This window comes from Aulonocara sp. 'chitande type north' Nkhata Bay, linkage group LG17, assembly GCF_057382095.1.
Source record: "Aulonocara sp. 'chitande type north' Nkhata Bay isolate Kocher_YH1m ecotype deep benthic linkage group LG17, A_spYH_male_GT1.1, whole genome shotgun sequence".
Taxonomy (NCBI): domain Eukaryota; kingdom Metazoa; phylum Chordata; class Actinopteri; order Cichliformes; family Cichlidae; genus Aulonocara; species Aulonocara sp. 'chitande type north' Nkhata Bay.
In genome coordinates, this window is record NC_141360.1 from 26,332,506 (window position 1) to 26,359,997 (window position 27,492).

The 27,492-nt window shown below is 40.5% G+C and overlaps 1 protein-coding gene across 2 annotated transcripts in view; it reads right to left on the reverse strand.

The window, feature by feature from the left end:
- lin7a (lin-7 homolog A (C. elegans)) overlaps positions 1-27,492 on the reverse strand; it is a 51,356-nt gene that overhangs the window by 12,117 nt on the left and 11,747 nt on the right. For both annotated transcript variants that reach the window (XM_086269034.1, XM_086269035.1), the window contains exons 2-3: positions 15,294-15,412; positions 2,636-2,707 (exon numbers count right to left, since the gene is read on the reverse strand). In XM_086269034.1, coding sequence (XP_086125160.1) covers positions 2,636-2,707; positions 15,294-15,412 — 191 coding nt within the window. The remainder of the gene's footprint in view (positions 1-2,635; positions 2,708-15,293; positions 15,413-27,492) is intronic.

Consider the following 27,492-nt stretch of genomic DNA (forward strand, 5'->3'; position numbering starts at 1 on the left):
CCAGCGGGTAATGGAGCCAGCGCGTAATGGAGGACATGAGTGTGCCGACTAGAAAAATCAACCGAGCGTGACCGAAGAGAAAACAGATGATGGTTCCAACGCCGGAGAGATTGTCGAACGGAAGAGCCATAGAAGTTCCGTAGTGTGAAGGTATTTCGGCTATTTCAAGTCTGACAAAAAAAAACAGAGTAGCGTGCACTGTAAATGTGCCGAAAGCAAGTCTGGAAATACAATAAACTGGTGCATGCGTCACACTGTGCGCCACGTTATTGTTTCGGTGAAATGAATTTCTACAATACTGTTACTGTTAATTCTACTCTCTGCAGTGTTTAAATGCTTACATATACACACAGTTACTGTCCGTCCACACATACGACTCGGTTCTGCTTCTATGCCCCAGCTTTGTTTACTTTTTCCCACCGAGGCTTCTAGACTTCTGATTGGCCAACATTTCTGCACGGTTAGGAATCTAGCTCCACCTGCTGCTTTGGCATGTTCATAGCAGCGTTTTCCTTCATTTCTGCCTTTATGTGTGGACGGGATTATTTTTTAAAACGAAAACGGAAAATCTCAGTTTTCAAAAATACCCGTGTACGTGTGGACGTAGCCTCAGTCTCTGACTGGAAGCGCTAATTCGTCATTCGGCTTTTGTCAGACTAAAGTAACTGTTAAAACAGTTTGAAAAGCTAAGCTATACAACAAGGAGAGATTGAGAATTTCCTTTTAGTTCTCAGTTTATTTGATATTGACAAAAGTTAGTCAGTTTTGTCTGTTCTTCTGTAAAACAAACTAAGATTTATTTTTAGAATTAATATTTTGTTTCTAAGTGGAATTGACAATTTAGTCTGTTTTGTTTGTTCTATTTTGAAACTTAAACGCTTTAGCGGCTGCCTTTTGTGTAGTTTGCAATATTTGCCTTTATTTATCTGAAAAAGTCTCATGTTCCTTAAGTACATCTACCCTGTTGAACTTATTATGGGAAATAAATATTTAAATAAAAACAAGCTGCTGATTATTTCACATTTTACTTGTGAGCAACGGCACATTTAAATCTTACAAATATAGTTATTTGGCTTATATCGTGATAGATATCGTTATCGCCTGAAATGAAAAAAACATATCGTGATATGAAAAAATCTCATATCGCCCAGCTCTAATTATACTGCAAATTATTTTTGAGGTGAGCACTGCCAACACTCTCCATATACAACGCCTTAACATATACCTTTTTCCTACATGAACATAGTGTCAGTTCTTAAATCGCAATTTAAAAACTGACTAACAGCATTTTGACCAACAGTATTTTCAACCTTTTGACACCTCTACCTTGAAATGCAAACTCCTGTTTTGTCTTCATTGCAAAGATTCAACAAGGTGCTGGAAACATTGCTCAGCGATTTTGTTCCATATTGACGTGATAGCATCACGCCGTTGCAGATAAAGATTTATCGGCTGCGCATCCAGGGTGAGAATCTCCAATTGCGTCACATCCATCACATCTTTTGGATTGAGATCTGGTGAGTGTGGAGGCCGTTTGAGTACAATGAACTCATTTATTCAGTGTTTAGTTGGTACCACAGGGCCCAAATTGTGCTAAATATGCCCCACACCATTCTCCACCACCACCAGCAGCCTGAATCATTGATAGAAGGGAAGATACTTGAATACTTTTGTTGTATTTGAGTTACTGTTGCTTTCCTGTCAGCTTGAAGCAGTCTGGCTATTCTCCCCTGACCTTTGGCATCAACAAGGCATTTTGTCCCAGAGAACTGCTGCTTACTGGATTTTTCTCGTTCCCTTTTTTGGACTGTTTTCCGTAAACCTGAGGGGTGATTTTGTGGGAAAATCCCAGTAGCTCGGCAGTTCATGAACTGCTCAGATCAAAAACAACCATGTCACTTTCAAACTCACTTAAATCACTTTTTGTCTCTATTCTGATGCTCTGTTTGGACTGCAGCAGGTGGCTTAGAGCATGCCTAAGCACACCAAGTTGTTGCCATGATTGGCTGATTAGATGTTTTCATTAATGAGCACCTAACAAAGTAGCCAGTCAGTGTATATCAGGTTAAAGAAGAATCTTAGACCTTTCCAAACAAACAAATTAATAAAATGTTCGTAATTTATATCAATGAGATAACTCTGGTCTACAGCTAGTTGCCTGTCCATCTGCACATTTTGTCTGTGGTCAAATATACGTGTAAACTTGAAGTTAAAGAAAATGGTTTGAAAAAAAGGATGTAAAATATGTTAGTTGTTCCCATCCCGTGTAAACACAAACTTGTTTGCCTTTTATGTGTGTGCTCTCTCTCAATAGATAAAGAAATGAAATGTCATAAATGTGAATCTGTTAGACAGTCTTTTAGCAGATGAGACTAACAGCGACGCTTTGGTTTTATTCTTGGAAAACTGGCACTCGTGTGTCATTGCTTGATGACCCACACACTCTTAATGAGGGCCATTATCAAAGGATGTAGTTTGCTGATTTCAGGCAGCTTTGGCCAAATGAAATGAAATGATGAGAATGAAATCACTGGGTAAAGTGATTAAAAGACAGCTCCCGAGTCATTAGTTACAGCTTTCAGTAATTATATATTATGATTTTATTGCTGAGCCAAATTTCCAACACAGTTCTTACCTTAGCCGTGGCCCTGGCCTGATACTCTGGACAGCCATTCACTGTAATTGTTTCGTGCATATACTGGTACACCTGAAAGAAATGAAGACAGAGATGCACGTGGTTGAAATCTGAATCCACCAACTTGCACATGAGCTCAAACTCTTCTTTTCATAGTCAAATAATGGTTTCCTTCCACAGAAGGCTGTGCACACTTGCATGTGTACAATAGCAAACTCTCAGGAAGCACATGGCATAGACTGATCCCTAATCTATGAGCAGTAATATTGCTCCTAGTATTTCAAAGTAACGGCACGATGACTTTCTGCAAACACGCTGGTGTTATCAGCAGCTAGACAGATAAGGGAGAGAGAATTTTGCGTTGATGCAGACAGAGAAGAATTTCTGTTACTGTAGAAAAAGTCAGATGTTCTTTTTTCGTTAATGTATATTAAAGGGGAGACTCTGGACTCTACCAGAGTAGGTCTGCATGATTCACGATTCAAAATAACCCCAAGTTCATCCATCCTTTTAGCTCCCAATCCCCTCTCTTTAAGCAAGTTTTCTTCCTGTCCCTTATTAACAGAGAGTTTGAACAACAAATGGGTGGGAATTCTGTGCACCTGGCCAGACCGGTTTTCCTGAGATGACCATATTAGGAATATCCCCTCTCACTGACCTAAAAGGTAGATCAGAACTGTCTGAAACAGAGGCTCTGTCTGAAAACTGTCTAAAGCCTGAGCTTTGGGGTTACAGGGATTACTTACTCTGTCTCCTTTAAACTTTCATGTTGACAAACGAGGCATATTGTGGTGTTACAGACAGCATAAAAAGTCAACAGAACAAGAAGTAACAGATTCTGCCGGGACTGAGCCGGTGCTAAAACACGGGTTAGTGAGCATGTCCATCTGGGTAAAAAAAAAGTTTTCTATTTGCTGAAGCAGACAGAATAAGTGCAGACAGCTGACCTTTCCTGTTTAGATGTGGCTTTTAAGAAAACCTTACAAGCAGACTTGTTCGGAGACTATAAAAGAGGAGACCATGGCCAATGTTGACTCGTGGGTAACATGCGGTAACTGAAGATATACTAGAGGAGTACCAATTCACACACTAAAACAAACAGCCTGATCTAATTTGTGTATGTTTTGCAGCTATAGAGTAGTCAGAAATCTGACCCAGTGCTACTGTCACATAATAAGAAATATAATCCAAGGATATGTTACATGTAAACTAATTCAGCTGTGTATGCTCATATTAACGATGGGCATAGTTTCTAATGATGATGAGATCGGGATATGTTGAAGTAAAGCTCAGACTTCAGTCTGCTCTAAATCCTTGATTTTAGGGAGTTTTTCTTCTCTCGGATCTAAGCAGCACACCATTGTGCTGCCCCTGCTAGAGTCTACGAATAAAAATATGGACCTCAAAATAAAGGTCATAAAATAATGACTGAACTCTTTTTGGCTGATGACAAACAGTCCCATTTTTCTGCCTGCAATGTTGCTCACTGCCTCCTACTTTTTTCTTTACATTAAAGAGAACGTCTGAACCAGACATACCCATTACCTGCACAGAGAGAAATCAGGAGTTTAACATCAGTCAAGTTTGTGTGCATTGTTTGTAAGATATTTTTCAGAAAGCAGCAACTTGCCAGTGCACTTTCCAAACATTGCCTTGAGGTGTGACTGCCACCCCGTAACACAAGGCCTGCTTTTGCAAATGACTCGATTAAATACCGTAATGGCAGCATTGATTTCAGTGGAAAGATTCTCTAACTATCATCTAGCTGTTTTAATCTCACATTTATGGCATCTGCAATTAACTCAACAAATAAGTGACTGCGTTTTAATGGAACTGACGAATGTTTCTCAGCAGAAAAACAACAGCTTCTCAATGCAAAGCAGACTTGGAATGAATGTGTATGCTATGTTGGATATTATGGCTCAGAAATAAAATAATGATTCCACTTCCTGGATGACGTCACATCTCTCATTGCAGCAGAGCAGCTTGTTGGAGGCGAATGTGGCAGGCAGCTCTGACGTATCCCTGCAAAAACATTACAAGGGCCTTGCTTTTCTGTATCGTCAAAAGGGTGTATACTCATAGGATGCAAACCTTCAGATATTTGTATGTAGAGATCTCAAGAGCATGGAAAAAAATATCCCTGAGCTCCTGTCGGCTTGTTTGCTCATGAATCTCAAAGACCAAATGACTAGCTTTTGAGGGTGCACTTCAGAGCGCGACATGTTTTTGTAGATTCATGGTGCCGCTGATGCATTTTGATAAGAGGAGCCTGCAGTCGTCCCCCCCCCCCACACGCACACACACCACTCCCAAATGACACCTTTTCCTGAGGACTTCTTCCACCTTTGCACTTTTTGAGGCTTAGCACAGCTTTATAAATGCCACAAAAGGTTTTTCTTGCCTCTATCTTACTACACAGTAGCTTCATTTCTCTCTTTTATCCCTTTGTTAGAAAAACACTACAGCAAGTCCTAATTACAGCTATTTATTCAGTCCATAACAGTCTCTAATGCTCTCTCTTAGCACCTATAAGACAAGAAGTCTGTAGGAAAAATGGCCTTTATCTGTCTGTGAAAGTAAAGCATTTTGGTCCTTAAAACATGGTCTCTGTTATGTAAATGTTTAGTAATGGCCCTATTCAAACACGACGTTACAGATAGCACTGCAATGCGTATGAAATACTTGGCATATTCTGAGAAGGCGGCACAGCAGTGAGCCGAAAAATAATGATACCCAGAAAATAAAAAACTCTCAGGTTTCTCTCAGTATATATCGCTGATGCATCAAAATGGCCAAGGTGAGCATAAGGAACATCTCACTTTTGGATCCCCTGATCCTCAACAATGGATAAAAAACAAACAAACAGTGAACTATTTCACAGATAAAGTCTCAGAAGGGTTGACTAAAATAATGCACTTAAAAAGTATTTTTAAAGTGCTTATTGTAAATTCATGAGTGTAATATAGTTTAATTGTTATGTGTAATTAAATGTGAAGAAACAGCTTCCATGAATATATGATCCATTTATCTGTGTATTGTGTTGACAAGATATGAAGATTGAAGATGAAGTAGGGTTGTGCTGCGCTTTCATGTAATACCAGTTTATACCACAAGAGAACGCAGTAAAGTATTTACCCTTGTAATTCATTAAGCACTATTTCTGCTTAGAATTGTAGCCTGACAAAAGGCAAAGCCTCTTAAGAAAACGAGGTAAATGTCAGCACACACAAAGAAGAATAAAATCACAGAAAACAATCAAAAACAGAAGGCAAGAGTGGAAAAACGCACGCCACGCCCTCTGGTAATCCTGCCCCCTGGTGGTGTGGTGAAAGCTTTAGTTAAATTACTCAGGGCAGTGTTTCCCAACCTTTTGGAGCCACGGCACATATTTCACACTAGAAAAATCACACGGCACACCATCAAACAAAAATGTCACAAAAAGCGTACTGATAATTTTTCCCCAGTCTGTATTTTTTCTAGGACCCAGGTCAGATTGACTACTTTTTCTTTTCAAATATTTATCCATTGCTATTACGGGCTTCGTTGTCTCACTCACAGCATGACTATGATGTAATTTCTTCTGCGTCTTCTACTGTTTTACTGGCGGTTGGCAACCCATTTAATTAGAGCAGGTAGTTGTACCGCCCTCTAGGGGAGGATAATGTAATTGTTCTGCCCGTTACTCACGCCGGTCGCTTAGGGTATTAATCAGGTGGAGCCAGATAATCTTCCACGCCACACCTATGTGGGCCGGCAGAGTGGATGGGAAACACTGACTCAGAGGACAATTGCAAAATACTAGTTTGGAAAAATGTCAAAATCAACTTAACACGGAGCAGTGCTCAAAGATACGCAGACGTAGATGCCAAGAACTGGTTTGAAACACACATCCAAGTAATGAGGAGCAGCAACTGGATTCAACTTTTCTTTTGGCCAATATAAGGGTAATGTCCACTTTTCTTTGGAAAAACCTAAGAGTTTGTTTTAGTTAAATACGTCACTTTGCTCACCCACTAGTCATTTACAGGCAAAACACCTATAATATCTATCGACAGTATAAAAGATAGACACCAAGGTGCCATTTTGAAGCCTCGAAAAGTGTTTTTCCTCTTTTCTGACTCCTACGTAACTAAAATTTACAAAATGGACTTAATGTTTTATCCAATATGACTCGAAATCATGTCCATCTTTCACTGTTACTTCTACTGCTTAATGTTCATAGCAATACCACATACGGTGTGCCAAAGTAACTGCAACTCTGGGAACTTCAGATACAACACTTCTGGTGTGAGGAAAGAGAAGAAGAGTGCTGAATTATTTAGCCTGTGCTGTAATTTGGGAAAATAAGTGGATGGATATCAGCTGAAGATTTAAATTAAATAAGGACGACCATTTGCATAATTTCTTTTTTGGAACAGTGGAACATTGAGTGTCCACTCTGACTGAACAGATAATTTTAAAAAAGCCTTCTGAACTGGCTGATGGTTCGATTATTTCCTAGTTCCTCCCTTGCTGTTTCACGAGTTGAGCAGCAGAGCTCATGCAGGGCATCTTGACCCTAAATGTTTTATTTTCTTATAAACAATGACTAATATATCCATACCACAAGCAGCAAGGCGTTGCAGTGGTTAGCCCAATTGTTACATGGTCAATATCTTTCCATGAGGAGTCTGCATGCCCTCCCTGTGTCTGTGTGGATTTCCTCCAGGTACTCAGACTTCTTCCTCCAGTCTAAAGACAAGCTTGTTGACTTTGAACTATATAAGCCCATTCCCAAGTTCACTGATTTTTCTATAAAAAAATATTAATATATAATATGTCCTGGCTTATTTATTCGTCATATTTAAATAACAGTGCTCTGAAGATCCACAGTTGATATCTCCCTTCATATTTAACCTGATTGGTTGCAGTGCCCTGCAGAGAGCCAAAAATGGGACTAACAGCTTTGTGCTTTTGAATGTCAGCCTCCTCTTGTGGTGGGTGCACTTTGCTCTAAAAAGGCCAGCTTTCCTGCAGGCATCTTGTCAATTCCCCTTTCCTTTAACCAAATGTCTTCACTGTCCTTCCAACAACATCAATACAGCCACTCCATCCTCCCCTACATGGCTCCCTTCTGCTTAGTTTGCCACACATTCCTGGTTTTAATGGTGAAGTGGACACAAACACATTCTTTCTAAAAGAATACCAGCATCACAAAGCCCATCTCGGAAGGGATGCCTACAGGGAATATTGATGCAGTGCTTCTTAGGAACACGGCTTCTTGTTTTGTCTAGTGAGAGATGGAGAGGGTGGACGGGGGGTGGGGAAAAAGGAGGTCTTAGTCTGGTTAATGTAGTTTTGTTAAGGATGAAAACCATTATAGATAGCGTCTCAGTGGTGCAAACCATGACACCGAGGGAAAATATAGAGCTCGAACAGACTGACTTAATGTACCTTTCATCCTTTAACTTAATGTGATGTGGGAGTCGGAGGCATTGTGACGGAATCAACACAAATCCCAGTCAATTATGCTGACTGAAAATCTCTGCTGAAGTGGAAAATCAACTGCAATTTCAAAGCTGATGAAAAACGTGGCCGCTCTGAGCCTGCTTATTGCACTTCCTGTATTGGTCACGTGGCTCCGTCTAACCCAATATCCCGCACATCACTCCCTTCCATCATTTCCAGCTGGTTAGCTCTTCCAGTCATCTCATCTTGTGTCCTTCCTTTCCCATTTGCAAGGCTGATTGACCCGGACAACTCATTCAGGGTGTTGCAGTGAAACTAATGCTGCGACACAAGACTCTCCCCCACACCATCGATGAACGTGGCGAGGGGAAGACAACCAGCTCATCAAACTCTGTCTCGTTGTCATTTATCTCTAACACTGCTGAACTGGCTCTTTTCCCTGCCGTCCATTCTTCATATTGACAGTTACCTTGTCATCCACTAACAAGGCTGATTCATGTTTTGCAAATTCTCTTGACGCAGACATATAGTAGGAAGTCAGGTTTATACTCCATAGACAAGATTAGTGTCCCCTCCCCTGTCTCTGAAATGAACCAACTCAAATATGTGTGTAAGAAAAGGAATCATATCATAGATTACAGGATAAAGTTTGTACTGGAAAGAAAGGTCATCTGTGATAATGAAATCCCACAAGGTGAGCGTGATCAAAATGTACAAGGCGAGGGTTGAGCTATTTTAACCTGTGTTTTATGGTGAGTGAAAATGAATTAGAATATGATTACAGAGAGGAATTTTTAAACAGCTCCAAAGTGAAAAACTGATCTAGTTAAAAACCAATTCTGAGTATATTTTCCTTTGGATTAAAAAGCAGTGGGTTTTTCTTAGAATTACAAAGATATTTTTTCCCTTTTAGGCAGCAGTGAGTTGAAATTACTGCCATTATAGCGTAAAAAGCTACTTCCCGAGATTTCACAATCACTTTAGATAGGTATTCCATGACAATGAGCATTTGTTGTCTGCATTATGGTATCATTTTGTGGCTGAAAGTACTGATTTATTTCTTCCTCTGTAATATTCAGACATCTGAGATATTAGAGATAAAAATCAAGAAGCAAAGAAAGACAAGAAATAGACAAATAAATTAAAGCAGTGGGGATTTTGTATTTTTTTTTTCAGGTTTGCTTTTAATGTTTCAGTTAATGGTAATCAGTGTTGGTCAAGTTACTTGAAAAAAGTAATCAGTAACTAATTACTGATTACTTCCCCCAAAAGGTAATCCCGTTACTTTACTGATTACTTATTTTCAAAAGTAATTCATTACTTAGTTACTTTTTAAAAACACGATTTACAACCTGAATAGGTAACAAAGCGATAGATCTTTCAGCCCAATTCTACTTTTTCTACATAATCCATCATACAAAATGTAATCAAATGGACAAGTCTCTTTTTAAAACTTGTTTTATTAGTTTTAACCTTTTAACTTTATGCATCAAGCAAAAATTTAATTATATGCAACATTCTCTGACTTGAATTAGTTTAACATTTAAACCTATTTTCTGCACATTCCAGCACATAAAATAAAATATTTTTTGTGTTTACACTCACTCTTTCAAATAGATGCAAGTAAAACACAGCAGGAAATAAATAAAGTCAAAGACTCAGCGGTCCTGTTGCTCTATTTTCACCTGTAAAGCAGGAGTGGGGTAGGCGGAGGTTTGCCCTGGTGCAGGTGTGCCGCAGCGGTCAGTGGAAGAATCTGCGAGTTTCTCAGTGAATTTCCAATTACGTGGTTCGGTGCTTGCTGGGAAGTTTATGGGTTTTTTTCCACTGTAAAAAGAAGTTTTCTTCCCATGTGAGCAACGGACGCTAATGTTTTTGTCACTTTTTATGGAATCAAACTGACACTGACAGAGGCGAGGCTGCTGGACACTGGCGCCACCAGGCCCTCTGACCACCACCAGTAGGCAACGGTTGAAGTGTCTTGCCCAAGGACACAGGAGTTAAGTGTCATGATAGTAGCAGGGCCTGTTACAGAGGGTTACAGGGCCTACATTCTTCCTTTATGTACAAGCTACCGGTTCAAATAATTATAAAAAAAACATTTTTCAGTACCTATTGACAGACTGAAATAAAGGCAGGCTGTGTGTGAGAAGAAGACATCACCAGACAGAAAAAATGAACCCTGTGGCTGTAGCTGCTTTCTCTTGTCACAAACAAACATATCAAAAAAAGCGTTAGTATTTCAGACCATTAAATCCAGCCTAACTGCTACTTTCCCACTGAGATTCCCTTTCACTCAGAGATTGTCTCTGCTAACTGCTCCTGATGCAAACAGAGCATCAGAGGACACAGCTGTTGAGAGCTGTGATATTCCACTACATGACCTCATTTAATGCACCGCATAATAATGGTAATAATCTACAGTATGCAACAACCACCACTTATAAATGGTCCTCCAGCTGGCTCAGCACTACAGAGAGATGCTGTTGTAGTGCGTCGGTTTTCCAAATGTGTCATTGACTATAAGCCACAGTCGTCCTCGCTGCAGCCCACTAATCCCACAGCATCTCTGATGGTTTCCCTGGTGACTGTGTTTAGCCAGCTCTTTGTGGGTGAAGTGCTTCGCATCTTTGGCTCTTGGCAAACAGCAACTACTGCTGCTGCCGCGCTCTTTTTTTTTTTATGAGGTTTTTGAGAATCACTGTCATTGCACTCCAGTGACTGGCACTGGGATCAGTCAGCTGGTTGCCAGACGGGCAGTTGGTGCCGGGACGTGCCAGGCTTCCCCAAGCTGGCCAGAGCAGAGCAGAACAGAAGACTATTCCCCATCCCTTCTGTTGCATGTTTTCATGGGTTTTACGTAACATTTGATCAGAATTAATTTCTGATCATTGGTGTCATTGCTGGTGTTGGCGAACTTTCTACTTTTCTATTTGTCTAGACAAAAGCTGAAAAATTAATGATCTCCAGCATTCACTGATTAAACTGCGACTATAAAGGGCGTTCAAATTGGATGTCTTGTCAAATATCACATTTTATCATCCTCTACAGACTCTGCATGACACTCCTTTTTGATGTGTTTCCTTGCTCTAAAAGGGACCTTTCGTGCTTTACCTTATTTTCTGTCACACATATATGCATATAGTGCAGTACAAAAGTCTTCAGCCTCCCCTAATTTCTTTATATTTTGTTATATAAAATGGGAAAAGTGGCAGTGATTTATCAAAACATGTGCAAACACAGATGGATATGCGGTATGTAAGGCAAATACAAAGTTTGTACAAGTCTAACGAGCCAATATTCAGTATGACTCCCTTTAGTCTTCAACACAACCTGAACTGTCTTAGCCAGGTGTTCTTGTCATATCTTGAATTCATCTTCAGGAACAGCTCCTCTGGGTTCTTGAAGGACATTCTTTGGAAGTCTTTTCTACATGATCCCACACTACAAAAATGTTCAGTCCAGGCTCTGGGGAAGCCAGGCAATGACTGATAGTTTCCCATTGTGTGTTTTTCTATCCAGGTATGTTTTTATTGCGTTGGCAGTGTGTTTGGGATCATAATTCCATCAGTTTTTCCAAGATCCCCAACACCACTGACTGAAATACAGCCCCACAACATGACTGAGCCTCCACCATGTTGCACTCACTGCTGACTCTGTCCTGATCTCCTCTGTCTATAATGACATCAATCCGAATCAGACATTTCAAAAAACGCGTTCACACTGATTTTTTCAGTCCAGTTCTTTGGCATACCTCAGCCTTTTCTCCCCGTTTCTCTTCTTTCCTGGTAGCCGCTGAGACCATTTCTGACAGTAGAAGGACAAATTGAAGGGCTAGATGCATCTTTCAGGCCATGCATCAGGCACGACTTTCAGATACTGTTCATCTGCTGTAGATAAAAACTTTAAAAGTGCTTCAGAAAGCCTGAACAACTATAGCTCCAGGGCGTTTTAAAAAATAGAACAAAGCCAGCGTTCTTGTAAGCTAAATATAAAGAACTGGTAGGTGTCTCACAGTGTTTGCACAGTACATTCTATCAACACGTGTAGACACTTAGCCATCAGAGTGCTGTAACCACTTTGATCTAGACAGTTTTTTCTACTCTTAGATCAGTATGATGTCAGTAAGGCTAAATATCATGGTCATCTCATGCACACAGCTCTGGATGTTAGCACAGAAGCCCCACCCAAGTGATCCTGAAACATTCAGCTTACGAAGCACAGCCATTCAGAAGAAAGCTGCTTTACCTACAGGTGGTTACAGAAAGTGGATGGGACAACTGTAAGAGTCTGAAAATATGAGGCATCTTTGACAAAAGTTATGTTATATTTAAAAAAATTGATTAAATAAATTACGTATGTTATAATACATCGGACCAGCTTTTTTTTTTTTTTTTTTTTTTTTTTTTAAATCAATCACAGTACCCTAATGGCAGTTAATGCATGAAATGGCATTTAATTATGCTCTGTTAAAGTAAAAGAAATGGTGAGATCCTGTTAAATACAGAAGTGTCATACTCATCGTTTTCTTCATCTTTTAAACAAATGACAAAATATTTTATGCAATTATTTATCTTCAGATTTTAAGACCTTCTTTATTATTTTGTTTACCCCATATATACTTCTAAGTAACAAGTACAAGCTGAGAAAGTAAGTTTTATAAAGTGCGAATTACAGCAGCTGGCTTACAATTCCCCATATCACTGATTTTCCAAAACATATTATGGTTATTTTTTGCCCTGCAGCAGTAAAATCTTATTGCATGTCTACTTAATTTACAACACAATTCTCTTCAGAAAATACAGCGGCGCTCTTCCCAACATACTGATGAAGTCCGCTAATTGTCTTTCATTCCAGAACAAATTACATGTTCACTTTGTTCACAATTAACTTGCAGCACAGAGGCCATTCTGTCATCTGCTTCCCTGCTCTTCAAACTGCTGTTTACTTAACAAATCCATGTCACTGGGTAGTGCTAAAGTATATCACAACAGACAGAACACTAAACACACAAGATCTGTTGTTATCAGCCTGTGCAGCCGCGCCACGTAGAGCGAACGCTCTTGTTTGCTTCTTACCCCCGCCGTCTTGATGAATGATCTCAAGATGACGGATCAGTGGGTGGTTGTCTTGTGTGCATGAGAATGAAAGCATTTTAACAAGAGGAGAAAAACAAGAACTTCAGTTTCACGATTCACATTTTACTTCATCCCCGTAAAATACGATTGAAACCAGTCCCTAACAGGGATTCGCTTAATTAAAATTCAGTTTAACGAGCTTATCAAACCTTAGACTTAATGAAATGCTCATGATGTTTTCTGGCCCTGTGAACATTTAAATGTGTGTGTGTGTGTGTGTGTGTGTGTGTGTGTGTGTGTGTGTGTGTGTGTGTGGGGGGGGGGGGGTTATGCAGTCAAAAACCCACTGTGCCTCTGACTTCTGCTGTTCAGCTCTAGCTGTAATAAGGCAGCGCGATAAGCTCTGACATTTTCATTATGCTGCAGTCATTTGTTGATTGATGCAGCTCAGCAATGCCTTAAAGTTACACTCTCTGATTTTCTTGTTGTTGCTCCAGGCTTACTGTGGGCTTTGGGTTTGAGTTTCAAGGCACTTACAGTGACCTGACAGCACAGTTTGGCACCACTGCATTATATAAAACTATCAGGTAATGTTACTTCTCACCTTCGGCCAAGATATGAAATATGTTGAGCGAAAAGCTGTTTAGAGATTTGGATGTCAAGTCAGGTGTCAAATTCATTTGAAAAACACAAGGTGACTATCTGCTGTTTTTATTTCCTTGGGTCTGATGGAGCTTACAGGACTCAGAATCAGTACTCTTGCTACTATCAAGCCTTTCAAGCACCACAGATAATAATACGCTTAAAGTTATAAGTAACCACATCAAGATAATCTTCAAAGTAAGCCAACAAATTGCAGTGGCATTTCTTTTAAATGAACTACTTAGGGCCCAAGTGACAGAATTTCTAAGACCACTCCTCCTACCGAAATTTAGTGATTTCAAAATCCGATATTTCAGTATTTTCCAATATCGATATCTTTTTCTTTCAAATGCAAAATACATAAACATTGTTGGCAACAGCTGGAAGAAAAACTCCATAACCTTTTGTTTTGTAAAGTTATTTGTTTACTCTTATACTCTCTGCCTGACTTTGCTCACATTAGCTGGCCGTGCTTTACCAAAACGGAAGTTGCAGTGCCCTCAGGTGGGCAAACTATGCAATGTCAACAGTAGAAACATATGAATGGTGTCTCTTCTTTACTTTTTAAATTTTCATTTAAACTTTCATTATCATCAATCATCAATAAATACCAATAGTGGTCCTGTCTGACTGTCTGTTACACAGCAGAAAATGTCAGCAAATATATACCAGATGTTTGATACTGATTGATATTAAATAAACTGGCAAGTGTGCCTGCGTTTAACGCAAATTTTGAAAAAGAGAAATAGATGGTGTTGTATGCAAGTTTTTGCATTCTTGAAAAAAAATGACAGTTTTACTGAAGACGTCCTCTAAGCTTTCATTTTGAGCCAAATTAAACCAGGAATTCGACATCCTTTATACCCCTAACCCATAGAAAAATTACTCAGTACGTAAACATGAATTGTTGAATTATTAGGCTGAATGTCAGTCTTTGTAATAGTATTGAGAATATTTTTTTTTAAAGGTAGCTCTTTTTAAAACGTTATCCAAGAAACCAACATCCACAGACACATGATGGATGGTGGGGTATAACCAGACAACCTATTTTTAATATATTTATTTATCCCCTTTATGTATATCTAAAAGTGAATTACATTCCTGTCTCATTGTGGTTTAGATGTTGAGATTATTCGTATGGGTCTCTGCACTGCTGGTATTCCTAACAATGCCCATGTGCCCTTTCAAGAAAAGCTACATAATGCTTGTCTTTGGTGCTTCAAGCTCTTATGGGTCATTAGCCCTGTGGAATAAGAAATGGAGTTAGATGGATAAAGCCATTGCAAAAGTCACGTCTGAGTTCAGCTTATTGTTCCCACATTTTATCTTTTTGTATTGTTTTGTTTTAAATTACAAAAACATATTATGCACAAATTCTACTAAAGGTCCAGTACAGAAGACAGATGGGAAAGGTCATGACAAAGGAGCCCCACACAAGAAAAACAATCTAAATTCTTGTTGGTGTTCACAGAGCAGCAGTGACTCACCTCTCTGATGGCTGTGCAGAACTCACTCTGAAGGACTTTCTTCAGAGATTGGAGCTTGTGACCGGGAACATCGCCTGACTCCTGCAGCTTCTCCAGCAGCTCAATAGCCCTGGCAACATCTGGGAAGCGAGAGAGAGAGAATGGGTGTGAGTAAATATGTATATGTGTGTGGGTACTCATGCCAAGGGGACAGAGGAAGAGGAAAAAAAGAAGCCCCGTTCAATTACATTAACAGCACTGCTGTGACAAAGGCGCTAGAGCAAATCAATGGGCAGGATAATGGAAATAGACTCAGTCAAGGCCAGCAGTTGCAAGGACGATAGAACAGCAATCCCATCCATGGATCGTTTGCATTGGCTTATCTCTGAGCATGAGAATAAAGGAGCGGGGTGACAAGTCAAGGACTCATTTGTTCAAAGGTAACACTTCCTGGAAAGAGTAGGCATTACAAAGCGTTTACACTAAACCGTAAGCCTTAAGGTAGAGGCCGTGACTCTGGGGTCTTCTGAGCTCTTTTCTCTTAATTAGCTTCTGCTGAACAAGTTCCACAGCCTGGATGATTAATTTTTTACCCTCTGAAACTGGCAGGCCAAATAGACTCACAAAGGTAGAAAGGGTGATTTGGTACTCAATCACTGGACTTAGATTGTTTTGTCAATATCATGTTTTATTCATGCCTAAGACCTGTGACCACACAAGAGGGGGTGACGGCAATAACATTTCAGTTCATACAATTCAAGTTCCCCCTCTGCTCTAGTTTCAACCCAAAGGGGACACAGGCTATTTTTTGCAAGTACCCCATAATAAGGCATTTAAGTAACGATTATATTCATTGTCTACTAATTACTGATTATTTAATTCATTCTTTAAGCCAATCAGGTCACATCTTTAAACTAGTAGTACTCTTAACTCCCCAAAATATGTTAAAACTTCAGAAGGATAAAACAATAAAAAGTATTCATAATTTCAGTATAGCACGTAATGAATACATGTTTTATTACATTTAGCTTCTGAACACCACAAAAGTTTGTTTTGTAAATACTATCAAATATTTTTTTCAGACGCATTTAATTATTTATCACGTAGAGCCGAATTAAAATGCAACCGTATTGCTCAATATCACAAATGTGACGCAAACAGCATCCTCCAACATTAGACAGGAAATTCAGACAAGAAAAAAAAAATCCCTAAAATGCACAAAAACAGAAAATTAAACTGCAGGAAAACTCAGGAAGACAAAGGAAGCGGGATCCCTCTCCTCAGCTAGACAGACTTGGAGTAGATGTTGTGTACACTGTGTTTAGTAGGTCTCTCAGTGTTGGTAAGGCCTCAAGGGCTATAAATGATCCAGCGGCCTCTGAGATTAGTCTCTTTTAATCTGCGACTGAGTGGCGTCTTTTTTATCTGTTCTCAAGGACACATCAGAAAGTTGCCAAAGCCTTATCTGAATAGATGAGCATAGATTGAGCTGAAATATGCCCCGTTACAGAATAAACTTCAAAACTGGGTCACATTATTTCTTGTCAGCAAGTGTGATTAGCTTTGTTTTCGTCAATATCACACTGCTCAAAAGTGTTTCTGTGTAAAAGATTTGAGCCTCGCAACATGTTTCTGCCGCTTGATTTATCAGTGGGTTACAATTATATATCAACGACTGATGTTATTCATTTAAAACAACGTACCAGCGGCAACAGACGTTTAGCTGAGTTACAGGTTTAGGGTCATGATATATCAACAAGCAAACGCTGCATATTTAATGACGTTATATGGCAGGGCCACACTTCCATCTATGCTGACCACCAGGGATCGAGCACACAGACGCATAAATATACTCTCTAGGTTTTTTGCTGTATCCACATATGCTTGTTCAGAGAGAAAACTGGGAAAACAGGGACACAGAAGTCTGTAATGCAATCAAACACAACAAATTGTGCTGATTTTTGTTGATTAATCAAGAATTTAGATCAGTGATTCACAAACATGGATACAAGTAACAGAGACGAACAGAGAGAAAAAAAAAGGGTAAGTAATGTAAATAGAAAACATAAGTACGCCTTTACTGCTTCCATAGCAATTAAAAAGTTAAGCAGCAACCAGCTGCTGCTAACTAAATGCGTTTGAATAATTCAGTATCAGCAAGTGTGAGCACCTCTATAAAAGCAGAGGTTTTGGCAGTTTGCTGGTCAAGAGCACTCAGGTGTGTGATAACCCAATGCCACAATCTTTCCAGGAATGGTGAACCAAGCAAAATCACCCCAAAGTCAGACCATGTAATGCTTAGAGAGGCTGCAAAATAAAATAAAATAAAATCCCGAAGGCTATACTGCAGACTCTACAGGCCTCAGTCAGCAAGTTAAATGTTAAAGTTCATGACAGTAGAACGGTTGCTGGGAGAAAGTCTATTCTCTCTAAAAGGAACATGGCAGGACAGGTTAGGTTTACACAGTTGCATCTGAACAATGCACAGCACGTCTAGAACAATGTCCTTTGGACAGATGTTTGCCCATAATGCACTGTGGCACAGCCACCTCATATCCACTGTCAAGCGCTGTGCTGGAGGACTGATTGTTTGGGCTTGTTTTGCAGCCACAGGATGTTGCCACCTTGCAGTCATTGAGTCGACCACAAACTCCTCTATACACCAAAGTGTTCTACAGTCAAATGTGAAGCCATCTGCCTGACAGGCAAAGTTTTAACTGGGTCATGCAACAGGACAATGATCCCAAGCACAGCAGCAAATCTACAACAGAATGTCTGAAAAAGAAAAGAATCAAGGTGCAGCAACAGCCCAGTCAAAGTCCAGACTTCAGCCTGAATGAAATGACGTGACAGGCCCTTAATCGAGCTGTGCATAGACCTGTGAACGTCAATGAACTGAAGCAATGCTGTAAAGAAGAGTGGGACCAAAATTCCTCCACAATGATATGAGAGACTGAGAAAATCCAATTCAATTCAGTTTTATTTATACGGCTCTAAATCACAAAAACAGTTACCTCGAGACCCTTTATTTTGTGAGGTAAAGGCCATACAATATACAGTGTAGAGAGAAACCCCAACAATGAGACAGCAAGCGAGCGCTTGGCAACAGTAGGAAGGAAAAACTCTAGGAATCACAAGTAAGCCGTCTGTGAGCAGTCTGAGAGTGAAGTGCTCTATTATAATTTAGCAAAATGCAAAAAGTCAGAAATTCTAAGTATAATTGAACCATAAATAACCCACTGAGCAGTGATATGTAGTAAAGTAAATAATATATACTTAGACTATTCTATACTTAATAGGCTGTGTCCCCTTCATTTTAAGGCTCAACTATGTATTATAGCTCCATGCAGGTTTCTTTGGTATAAAAAACCACTTAAAAAAAAAAACCATAGCCATTTACACACATGCACTATTGCCCTAAGCTTAATATTGAGTTGAATGCCAGAAGACAAATGCATGATGCTTTGCACACTGAACCATCTTCATTTTGTTGGCTTCCCAATCATCCTGCTTTCTGCTTCCTGCAAGCTCTAGTCAGATCCCCTGTCTAAAACCACACAGAGTATCAACATGTGACAAAGAAAAAGTCTGACAGTATCACAACCTAAACCTGAGGTGTCAAAGATAAGGCCCGGGGGGCCAGACACGTCCTGATGAAGACTCCAGCCCGACCCCATTGAACATCATTGGAAGGTGTAATGTTTTACAGCTTTATCTTTACTGACAAAGACCTCCCACACGCTACACCAAAGTAACTGGGTAATACATAAAAAACCAAGGAAAAGTTTTTTTTCTCCCTTTATAATTTCTATTATTTACAACAGATACACAGAATACACTGTGTATCCATCCACTGTACACATGGATTCACGTTTTTGTAATTTGACACGTTTATTTCTTACAATTTCAGAGTCCTGGTGACAAATTTCTGACATTTACCGCAGCAGCATTTCTCTACCATATTGAAAAAAACTGAGACATACATTCGAAATTGCACCCCTTTTTCTAATATTAAGATATCTCAAGGATTAAATGTATAATTAAACTCCTTTATACTGACAGAAAGGGGAGTTTCACTGGTCCGGCCCACTTAAGATTAAAGTGGGCTGTATGTGGCCTATGATGTAAAATGAGTTTAACATCCCTGACCTAAATGTCCTGACATTTTCCTGAGCTCACATGTGAAAACAGTTTCCGTCTTCAACCTAAAATTTCATGATTCATATAAAGGGGGCTTGGTTTTTGCTTCCAAAGGAGACTCAGATCCCTACAAGTTTAACTTGTACTTAACAGATTCTCCTTATGTCCCCACTATATGAGTAATACCAGCACACACACACACACACACACACTGGTATTGAATTCTGGGAATATTGAGCAATTCAGCAAAGCAGATGACAGACTGAAAGGCTTTTGCTGCATGCAAGCCAGCGGGAGGTAAGAAAAGAAGCAGTACTGAGCTCTGACCCCTGCGAATACTATATAAGGTAATGTGAAATGTACAGTTTCTATTTCTTTAAAAGGTCATTTGGGGGCATTGTGCTGTTATTAGACGGACAGGAAATATGGGGAAAGAGAACAGGGGAGAGACATGGTAAGAATCCAGCTGGCTGTAAATCAAATCGGGGACTCATTCCTCAAAGCACTTCCGCCCATGTGGTATGAGCTATAGCCAATTGGCTGTCAGGGCTACCCCCTCTGCCTGTTTCTATTTCAAGCACTCTGTAATAAAGCACTGAGAATTTTATTGATTTTCTTGAAATTGCAGGGGTCAGTTCCCATCACGAGAACAAGGCATGCAAGCGACAGTCCAGTCATTTAATACGGGCTTATTTAGAGCAAACAGTGGTGTGAATTTTCAGGGAAGTGCTAATTAGCCATTAATCTAATAACCAAGAGTTTCATTTAAAGACAGCAGCTGCATTTTTGCTATTTTTCCTGGTGTGTTTTGTCTGTCGAACATTAAAGATTCTATCACTCCCAGTCCAAGCACCGTTAGCCTTCAGCATGTTCCCGCCTGTTCCAATCACCTCAGCTCTGCACTTACCTTCACACCTGCTTCTCATCCCCAGAGGGACTGTACACCAAGCCCCTACTGTTACTGCCCCTATGCCTGCAGTTTCTTTCTCTCATTCGGCACAAAAATGTAACTGAAAATAATAAGAAATAAAATGACAACAACAGCGGAAGCGTCTCTAATTAAGAAGCGTTAAACACAGATTTAACGAGACACATGTTAGCAGTTGAGCAAAATAAATACACTGCAGTGAGGATCTCGTGCTTTCTTCAATGCTTCGCTTATTCAGTGTTGTCCATGCTGAGTCGACACACTTATGGAGGGTTTATGCTACAGTATTAGAAGCCTAGCAGCTCTCTGGGCTTTAGTTGGGATCCCACAGTTTCCAAACACCATATTTCTGATTTTATTTAAAAAAAAAAAAAAAAAAAAAAAAAGGACTAAAAACAGTTGGACGTGTCTTATTGCTGGAATAATGAAGCGTTGTCAAAGTTTCTTGCACGTTTCGGTTAAGCACAAGGTTTCCTTTGGCAGCAGTGTGTGACACTTCGGGTTATGGCATTAGTTACACAGGGCTGTCACTCAAAACCAAAAATAAAAGTCAGTTGGAAAAAAAAAAGAGGAACCAAGTTACAAACAACACTCTGATGTGGAAGTTGCGGGTCTTTAAAACGGGATGTTATCTAAAATCTGAATTCTTGACTCCTGCTGTGAGGTGTTATGCATTCAGGGACATTGTGCTGGCATGCTTAGGTTCCTCCTGTCCTCTTACACGAAAAGGTCACTGCATATCAATACAAAGTTATTCCGAGTGCTCACATGGTGAAACAAGACACCTGATGGTGTTTATTTTCCTTTAATCTGTCACCTGTCCGATCTCTAATTGATATTCTGGTCTTTACGCCTGTTTTCTGCCCTGCCCTGTTTATTTTTGGACCCCTTCTCGCCCTTTTTTGGACACTTCGGCTTGTTTGTGACCTTTTGTACTTGGCCGACGATTTGGTTGGACGCCAGCCTGCGCCCGCTTAATTAAACTTTGTTCTTAATTGTTATGTATTTAGTAAAATCAGTTTATAGTTTGTGGCACTACTTTCTGTTATTGAGTGTAGAACACAAAGTGTGGTGTATGCGCGCATTGATATGCCTGCGCCTTGTTTTCCTTAGACTGGTTATTAAAGTAAATTCCTACGACTAAAGAAGGCGTCGTTACTTACCAGTTAAGTTATAAGAGAACATAACAGACTGGCGACGAGGATTAAAACGGATCCCCGATGTGCATTGGACGACAGAGAGGGGGAAATCCTTGTGAAAGTGGCCAAAAAGACACGAAAAACGGTTAGGGCCAAAACAACTAACCCTCCGTGTGGATGCTAGCTCACCTGCCTGGCTAAAGAGAGGACGTGAGTAACATCAATTATTTTAAGTGAAGGACGCTTATAAAAATACCGAAAAATGTCAGGAGGCGTTGGACAAATGGACGTTTTCGATAATGGCACAGAGGATTGGACAACATACGTAGAGAGAGTTGAACAGTATTGTCGAGCTAATAAAGTAGAGGACGAGAGGAAAGTTGCTGTGTTACTGAGTGTGATGGGAGCGAAAACATACAACTTGTTGCGCAGCCTCATCACACCGATCAAACCAGCTGACAAAAGTTTCAAGGAGATCACAGAAGTGCTCCAAAAACATTTCCAACCGAAGCCACTGGTTATAGCCGAACGTTTCCGATTTCATAAACGAAATCAACTAAAGAATGAGTCCACATCGGAGTACATCGCGGAACTCCGGCGGCTGTCGGAACACTGTCAGTTCGGGGAGGGGCTGTCAGATGCGCTGAGAGACCGTTTCGTCTGCGGCATGAACAATGAAGGCACACAGAAACGACTTCTCACAGAGGATAACCTCACTTTGCACCGTGCATTAGAGATAGCGATATCGATGGAGACAGCAGCAAAAGATGCCGGAGAGCTTCAGGGAAAAGGCACGGAGCCGTGTTCTGTAAACAAAATATATCCGCAGCGCAATAACAAATTACCGATGTGCTTCAGATGCGGCAAGAAGTCACATGACGCTGCTAATTGCTGGTTTAAAGAGAAAGAATGCCTGCAATGTAACAAAAAGGGGCATATACAGAAAATGTGTAAATCAAAGCAGTATGATAAAAAGAAAAACAAAATGTGGAAAAGAGACAGAAAGCTGCATGAAGTAAACGAGTCAGAGCCAACTGATTCTGAGGAGGATTTGGCATGCCTGGAACTGTACACAATGCAAGAGAAAGATAACGATGCAATATGGCTCACACCTAAAATACAAGGGATTGAGTTACAGATGGAACTGGACACCGGGTCTGCTCTCTCACTGATTTCATATGAAGATTATAGAAGCAAATTCCCCAATCTGAAACTGAAGCACACCTCGGTGAAACTGAAAACGTACACAGGTGAAAGAATAACTCCTCTGGGAAAACTAAAAGTGAAAGTGGAATATGAGAAAAAGAAATGCAACCTGGAACTTTATGTTCTGAAAAATGGAGGTGTGCCATTATTTGGACGTGACTGGTTGAAACACATCCGCCTCAACTGGAAAGAAATAAAGTCAATGAGACTGAAACGAGGCCTGAGTGCAAATTCTGTAGATGAAAGACTGAAACAGATCCTTAATAACCATGCCCAGGTGTTCAAAGATGGAATCGGCACCCTGAAAAATATTAAAGCACAGATCATACTAGAGGACAATGCAAAACCAAGATTCCACAAGGCACGCCCTGTACCTTATGCTCTACGCCCTAAAGTTGAAGCAGAGCTTCAACGCTTGGAAGAGCAAGGAATACTCACCAAGGTGGAATGGTCAGATTGGGCTACACCAATAGTATCAGTAAGCAAGAAAGCAAGTGACAGTGTGCGGATCTGTGGTGATTTTAAGGTTTCAGTGAACCCAGTTCTCCGCATAGATCAATACCCACTTCCACGGATAGAAGACATATTCACAGCAGTAGCAGGTGGCAAACACTTTTCAAAAATTGACCTTGCCCAGGCTTATCTCCAGATGGAAGTAGAAGAGACATCCAGAAAATATCTGGTAATAAACACTCACAAAGGCCTATATCAGTACAACAGACTGGTATTTGGTATTGCCAGTGCCCCAGCAGTATGGCAACGTGCCATGGATCAGGTCCTACAAGACATTCCAGGAACACAGTGTTTTCTGGATGACATAATCGTCACTGGTGTTGATGAGGAGACTCATCTGGCTAACCTAACAGCAGTCCTGGCCAGGCTAGAAAAATATGGACTGAGAGCAAACAAAAACAAATGTGAGTTCTTTAAGGATGCCATTGAGTATTGTGGACACAAGATCGACAGACATGGGCTCCACAAAACCAAGGACAAAGTTGAAGCAGTCCTGAAGGCACCAGAACCTAAAAATGTGAGTCAGCTGCGCTCTTTCTTGGGCTTAATTAATTATTACCACAAGTTTCTACCAAACCTTTCAACAGTTCTGCACCCGCTGAACTCTCTGCTGCAACAAAATGTCAAATGGAAATGCAGATGGACTTTCACGTCTTCCACACATGCAACCCACTGAAGAACTGACTGATCCAGCTACTGTGTTTCACGTTACACAAATGGAACCCCTACCTGTCACAAGTGCTCAGGTGAAAAGGGAAACGAGCCGAGACACAATCTTGTCCAAAGTATACGATTTTACTGTGAATGGTTGGCCGTCCTGCACTGACACTCAGTTCTCTGCGTACTCCACCCGCAAAGACCAACTATCCGTTTGCCAAGGATGTGTTATGTGGGGAACTCGTGTCATCCTGCCACCCAAACTACGTACAACGGTACTGGACTCACTGCACATTGGACATTTAGGTGTGGTTAAGATGAAATCTCTTGCTAGAAGCTATGTTTGGTGGCCAGGCCTTGACTGTGAAATAGAGAACATGGCAAAATCCTGCACTGGTTGTCAGCAGACGCTGCGCCAGCCTCAAACAGCACCTGTACACGCGTGGGAGTGGCCATCCGCTCCATGGCAACGCATCCATATAGACTATGCTGGCCCATTTATGGACCAAATGTTCCTAGTTGTGGTTGATGCTCACTCAAAATGGCCAGAAATCTTCCCCGTAAAGCAAGCAACAGCTGCCAGCACGATCAATAGCCTTCGGTCACTGTTTGCACGCACAGGTCTGCCACAACAGCTCGTAAGTGACAATGGTCGTCAGTTTACTGGAGAGGAGTTCCAGTGTTTCCTTCGGAGTAACGGCATACGACATATCACTTCAGCTCCCCATCATCCTGCAACAAATGGACAAGCCGAACGGTTCATTCAGTCCTTCAAGCGGTCAATGAAAGCCAGTCGCACAGAGGGGAAGCCGCTACAACAGAAAATAGACAATTTCTTACTGGCTTACAGGAACGCCACCCATGCAACAACTGGACACACACCTGCAATGCTCTTCATGGGACGAAATCTGAGATCACGTCTAGATTTGCTGAAACCAGACATTCGCAAGAATGTCCAAGACAAACAGTCTTCCATGGTGGACGCAACAAGAAACAAAACTAGATTCTTCAATGCCGGACAAAAAGTTCTCGCCAGGGACTACAGAGACCCAAGTCAGAAATGGCAGCCTGGCACGATCCTGTCACGGACCGGACCACTGACATATACTGTAGATGTTGGAGCCAACTTAGTCTGGCGTAGACATGTTGTAAATCACTGAGTAGGTGTCATATTTCAGTTCAAGTTAAATTATTGGTTTACAACATTATCTGAAATATTTTGATTGTTTGGTACCTATTGTGTTCATCAAGGTTGGATGGGAGGAACTGTTATGTATTTAGTAAAATCAGTTTATAGTTTGTGGCACTACTTTCTGTTATTGAGTGTAGAACACAAAGTGTGGTGTATGCGCGCATTGATATGCCTGCGCCTTGTTTTCCTTAGACTGGTTATTAAAGTAAATTCCTACGACTAAAGAAGGCGTCGTTACTTACCAGTTAAGTTATAAGAGAACATAACATTAATTCTTCTGTCCTCTCTCAGGGCTGGCATGAGTCTGTGTTACTGAGAGAGATTTATCGTTTTGTACGTCACATGGTCAATTTAACCTCTCCTGTTATCGAATACGCCCAACCACCCTGCCAAAAAAACCACTGGGGTGAATAAAAATTCTTTTTTTGTGTTTTGCAAACACTGAAACTTTTTTCAAAATTTAATTCCCTACAGCTAAACTTGCAATGGTCAGGTCTCCCTTGAAAAACAGGAGTGGGAATTACTACTTAAAATACGGCAAACTTTGCCTTAAAACTTTAACGACAGGTATAAAAGCAGTTTGTTTATACCCATATAACACTTTTTAAAGTGCCAATACATTCTTAAGCATGCAGCACTAACACATATATATATTTTATCAAGGTGAATACTAAAGGTTACTCGTACGCCTGAATATAAAAAAAACAAAACACTGATTCTGAATAGCTCATAATGACTTGGTACACTTCCAAGCAGCAAGGGCAACGGTCTCAGAGGTTTACGAGCATTTCTTTCTAATTACATGCAGGTCAAGGGCCATCCAGATATCCCCCCCCCCCCCCCCCCCCCTCTGCCATTATTGACTTCCACATGCTCATTAGCACCATTTTCCTTATCCGCATCAAATACTTTCACTAGGCATTCGGAACTTGACTTCAAAGATTGATGTTGCAGACATTTCTGCCAGTGCTTTCATCTCGTTGATCACAAGTGATGCCTTCCCATTTCCTGATATAATCTTTCCAGCTCGAATCGGGGGGGTATTTTAAATTTCAGAAGCTCTGCATCAAACAGAGAAGCTGCCACAGTTTAAATGCAATTAAATTGTGCAATGTAAGCTCTAGAGAGTAAAAACTGAAATACTGTGAGTCCATGTTTGCCATGCCCTTCATCTTCTGCCATTACAAGATGATATAATTGCAGGTGGACATACAAATCTGAATGTAACGTAAATGATAGCCACACGCCTCAAACCAGAGATAACGAAATGTCTGCTCGCACTGCACAGGCACGTTTCCTCTTTGATGCTTCCAGTGATATGTGCTGTGAATTAGTGGGACCAGTGTGATGGATTATGTCCTGCAGATCGCATTGCCCGCTTTGTTTATTTCTTTAGTTCAGCCACTGTGATTCAAATGAACCACACATATTTAAGCACAAATGTCCCACGGTCACGCTTCACTGTGCACTGCTCTGTGTGTGCTAAATGTGAAAGTGGGCCCCGTTAGATGAGCTGTGTGACGGATCAGAGGAAACCCACAGAGAGGAGGCACTGAAGGGTGATTTTTTTTTTTTCCATGACAAAGCAGCTGAGATGACCGCAGGGGATCATAGTTACGTCACATCACCAGGAAATCACTCCCAAATCAGATGTGCAGTGAAATGACATATTACATTACCTAATAGTGCAACAGAGGGGGGCAAATCAGCTTAGTGACCTCTATTATAACAGTGACATAACAGTGGCAAAAGACCATAATTATCAAATGTTTTACTTGCAACTGAGCAAAAAAGGCTGACAAAACAAATGAAGCATAGTTCAAGATAACACCAAGTATACGCTCAACGCCCACATGGCATTCCTGTTACATGCAAGGTCTATGAATAAACTTCAGCTGGAGGTAGTATAGGAAATGCAATTCCATCCTTGACTAACCACCACGGTTATACAATAACAACACACATGAAAACTACCAGATTTAACGTGTTTTACTAACATCTGAGGGAAGGGCTTTGAAGTTGGGGGTGCTGGTGTGTGTGCACACGTCAGGCATACACAGTCAATCTTGCAACTATAAAGTCTCCATAGAGCTGTCAAGATAGGCAATAAGCCTGTTTGCAAACAGATGACTAGAACCTATAAGTGTATTTTACCCAGCTGAAGAGCCAAAGGTATAGGATGAGTGGATCGATCAAGTCAGAACTAAGCTTAAGAAAAAACAATCTGTTATGCTTAGAAGGCTGACTAAAGTAAATGAAATGTCTCAAGCTTTAGTCTTTGTCAGTCAAAACGCACTGGCACACATGGTTATAGAAACTGTGAGTCGATGACTTTTTATGTGGGAACTTTGTGAATTGTTTTTTGTCTAATAACTAAAAGTCATAGCAGAAAAATAAAATAAACAATGACCAGAAAATCACCGCTTTAGCATCTGGTTCATTTTT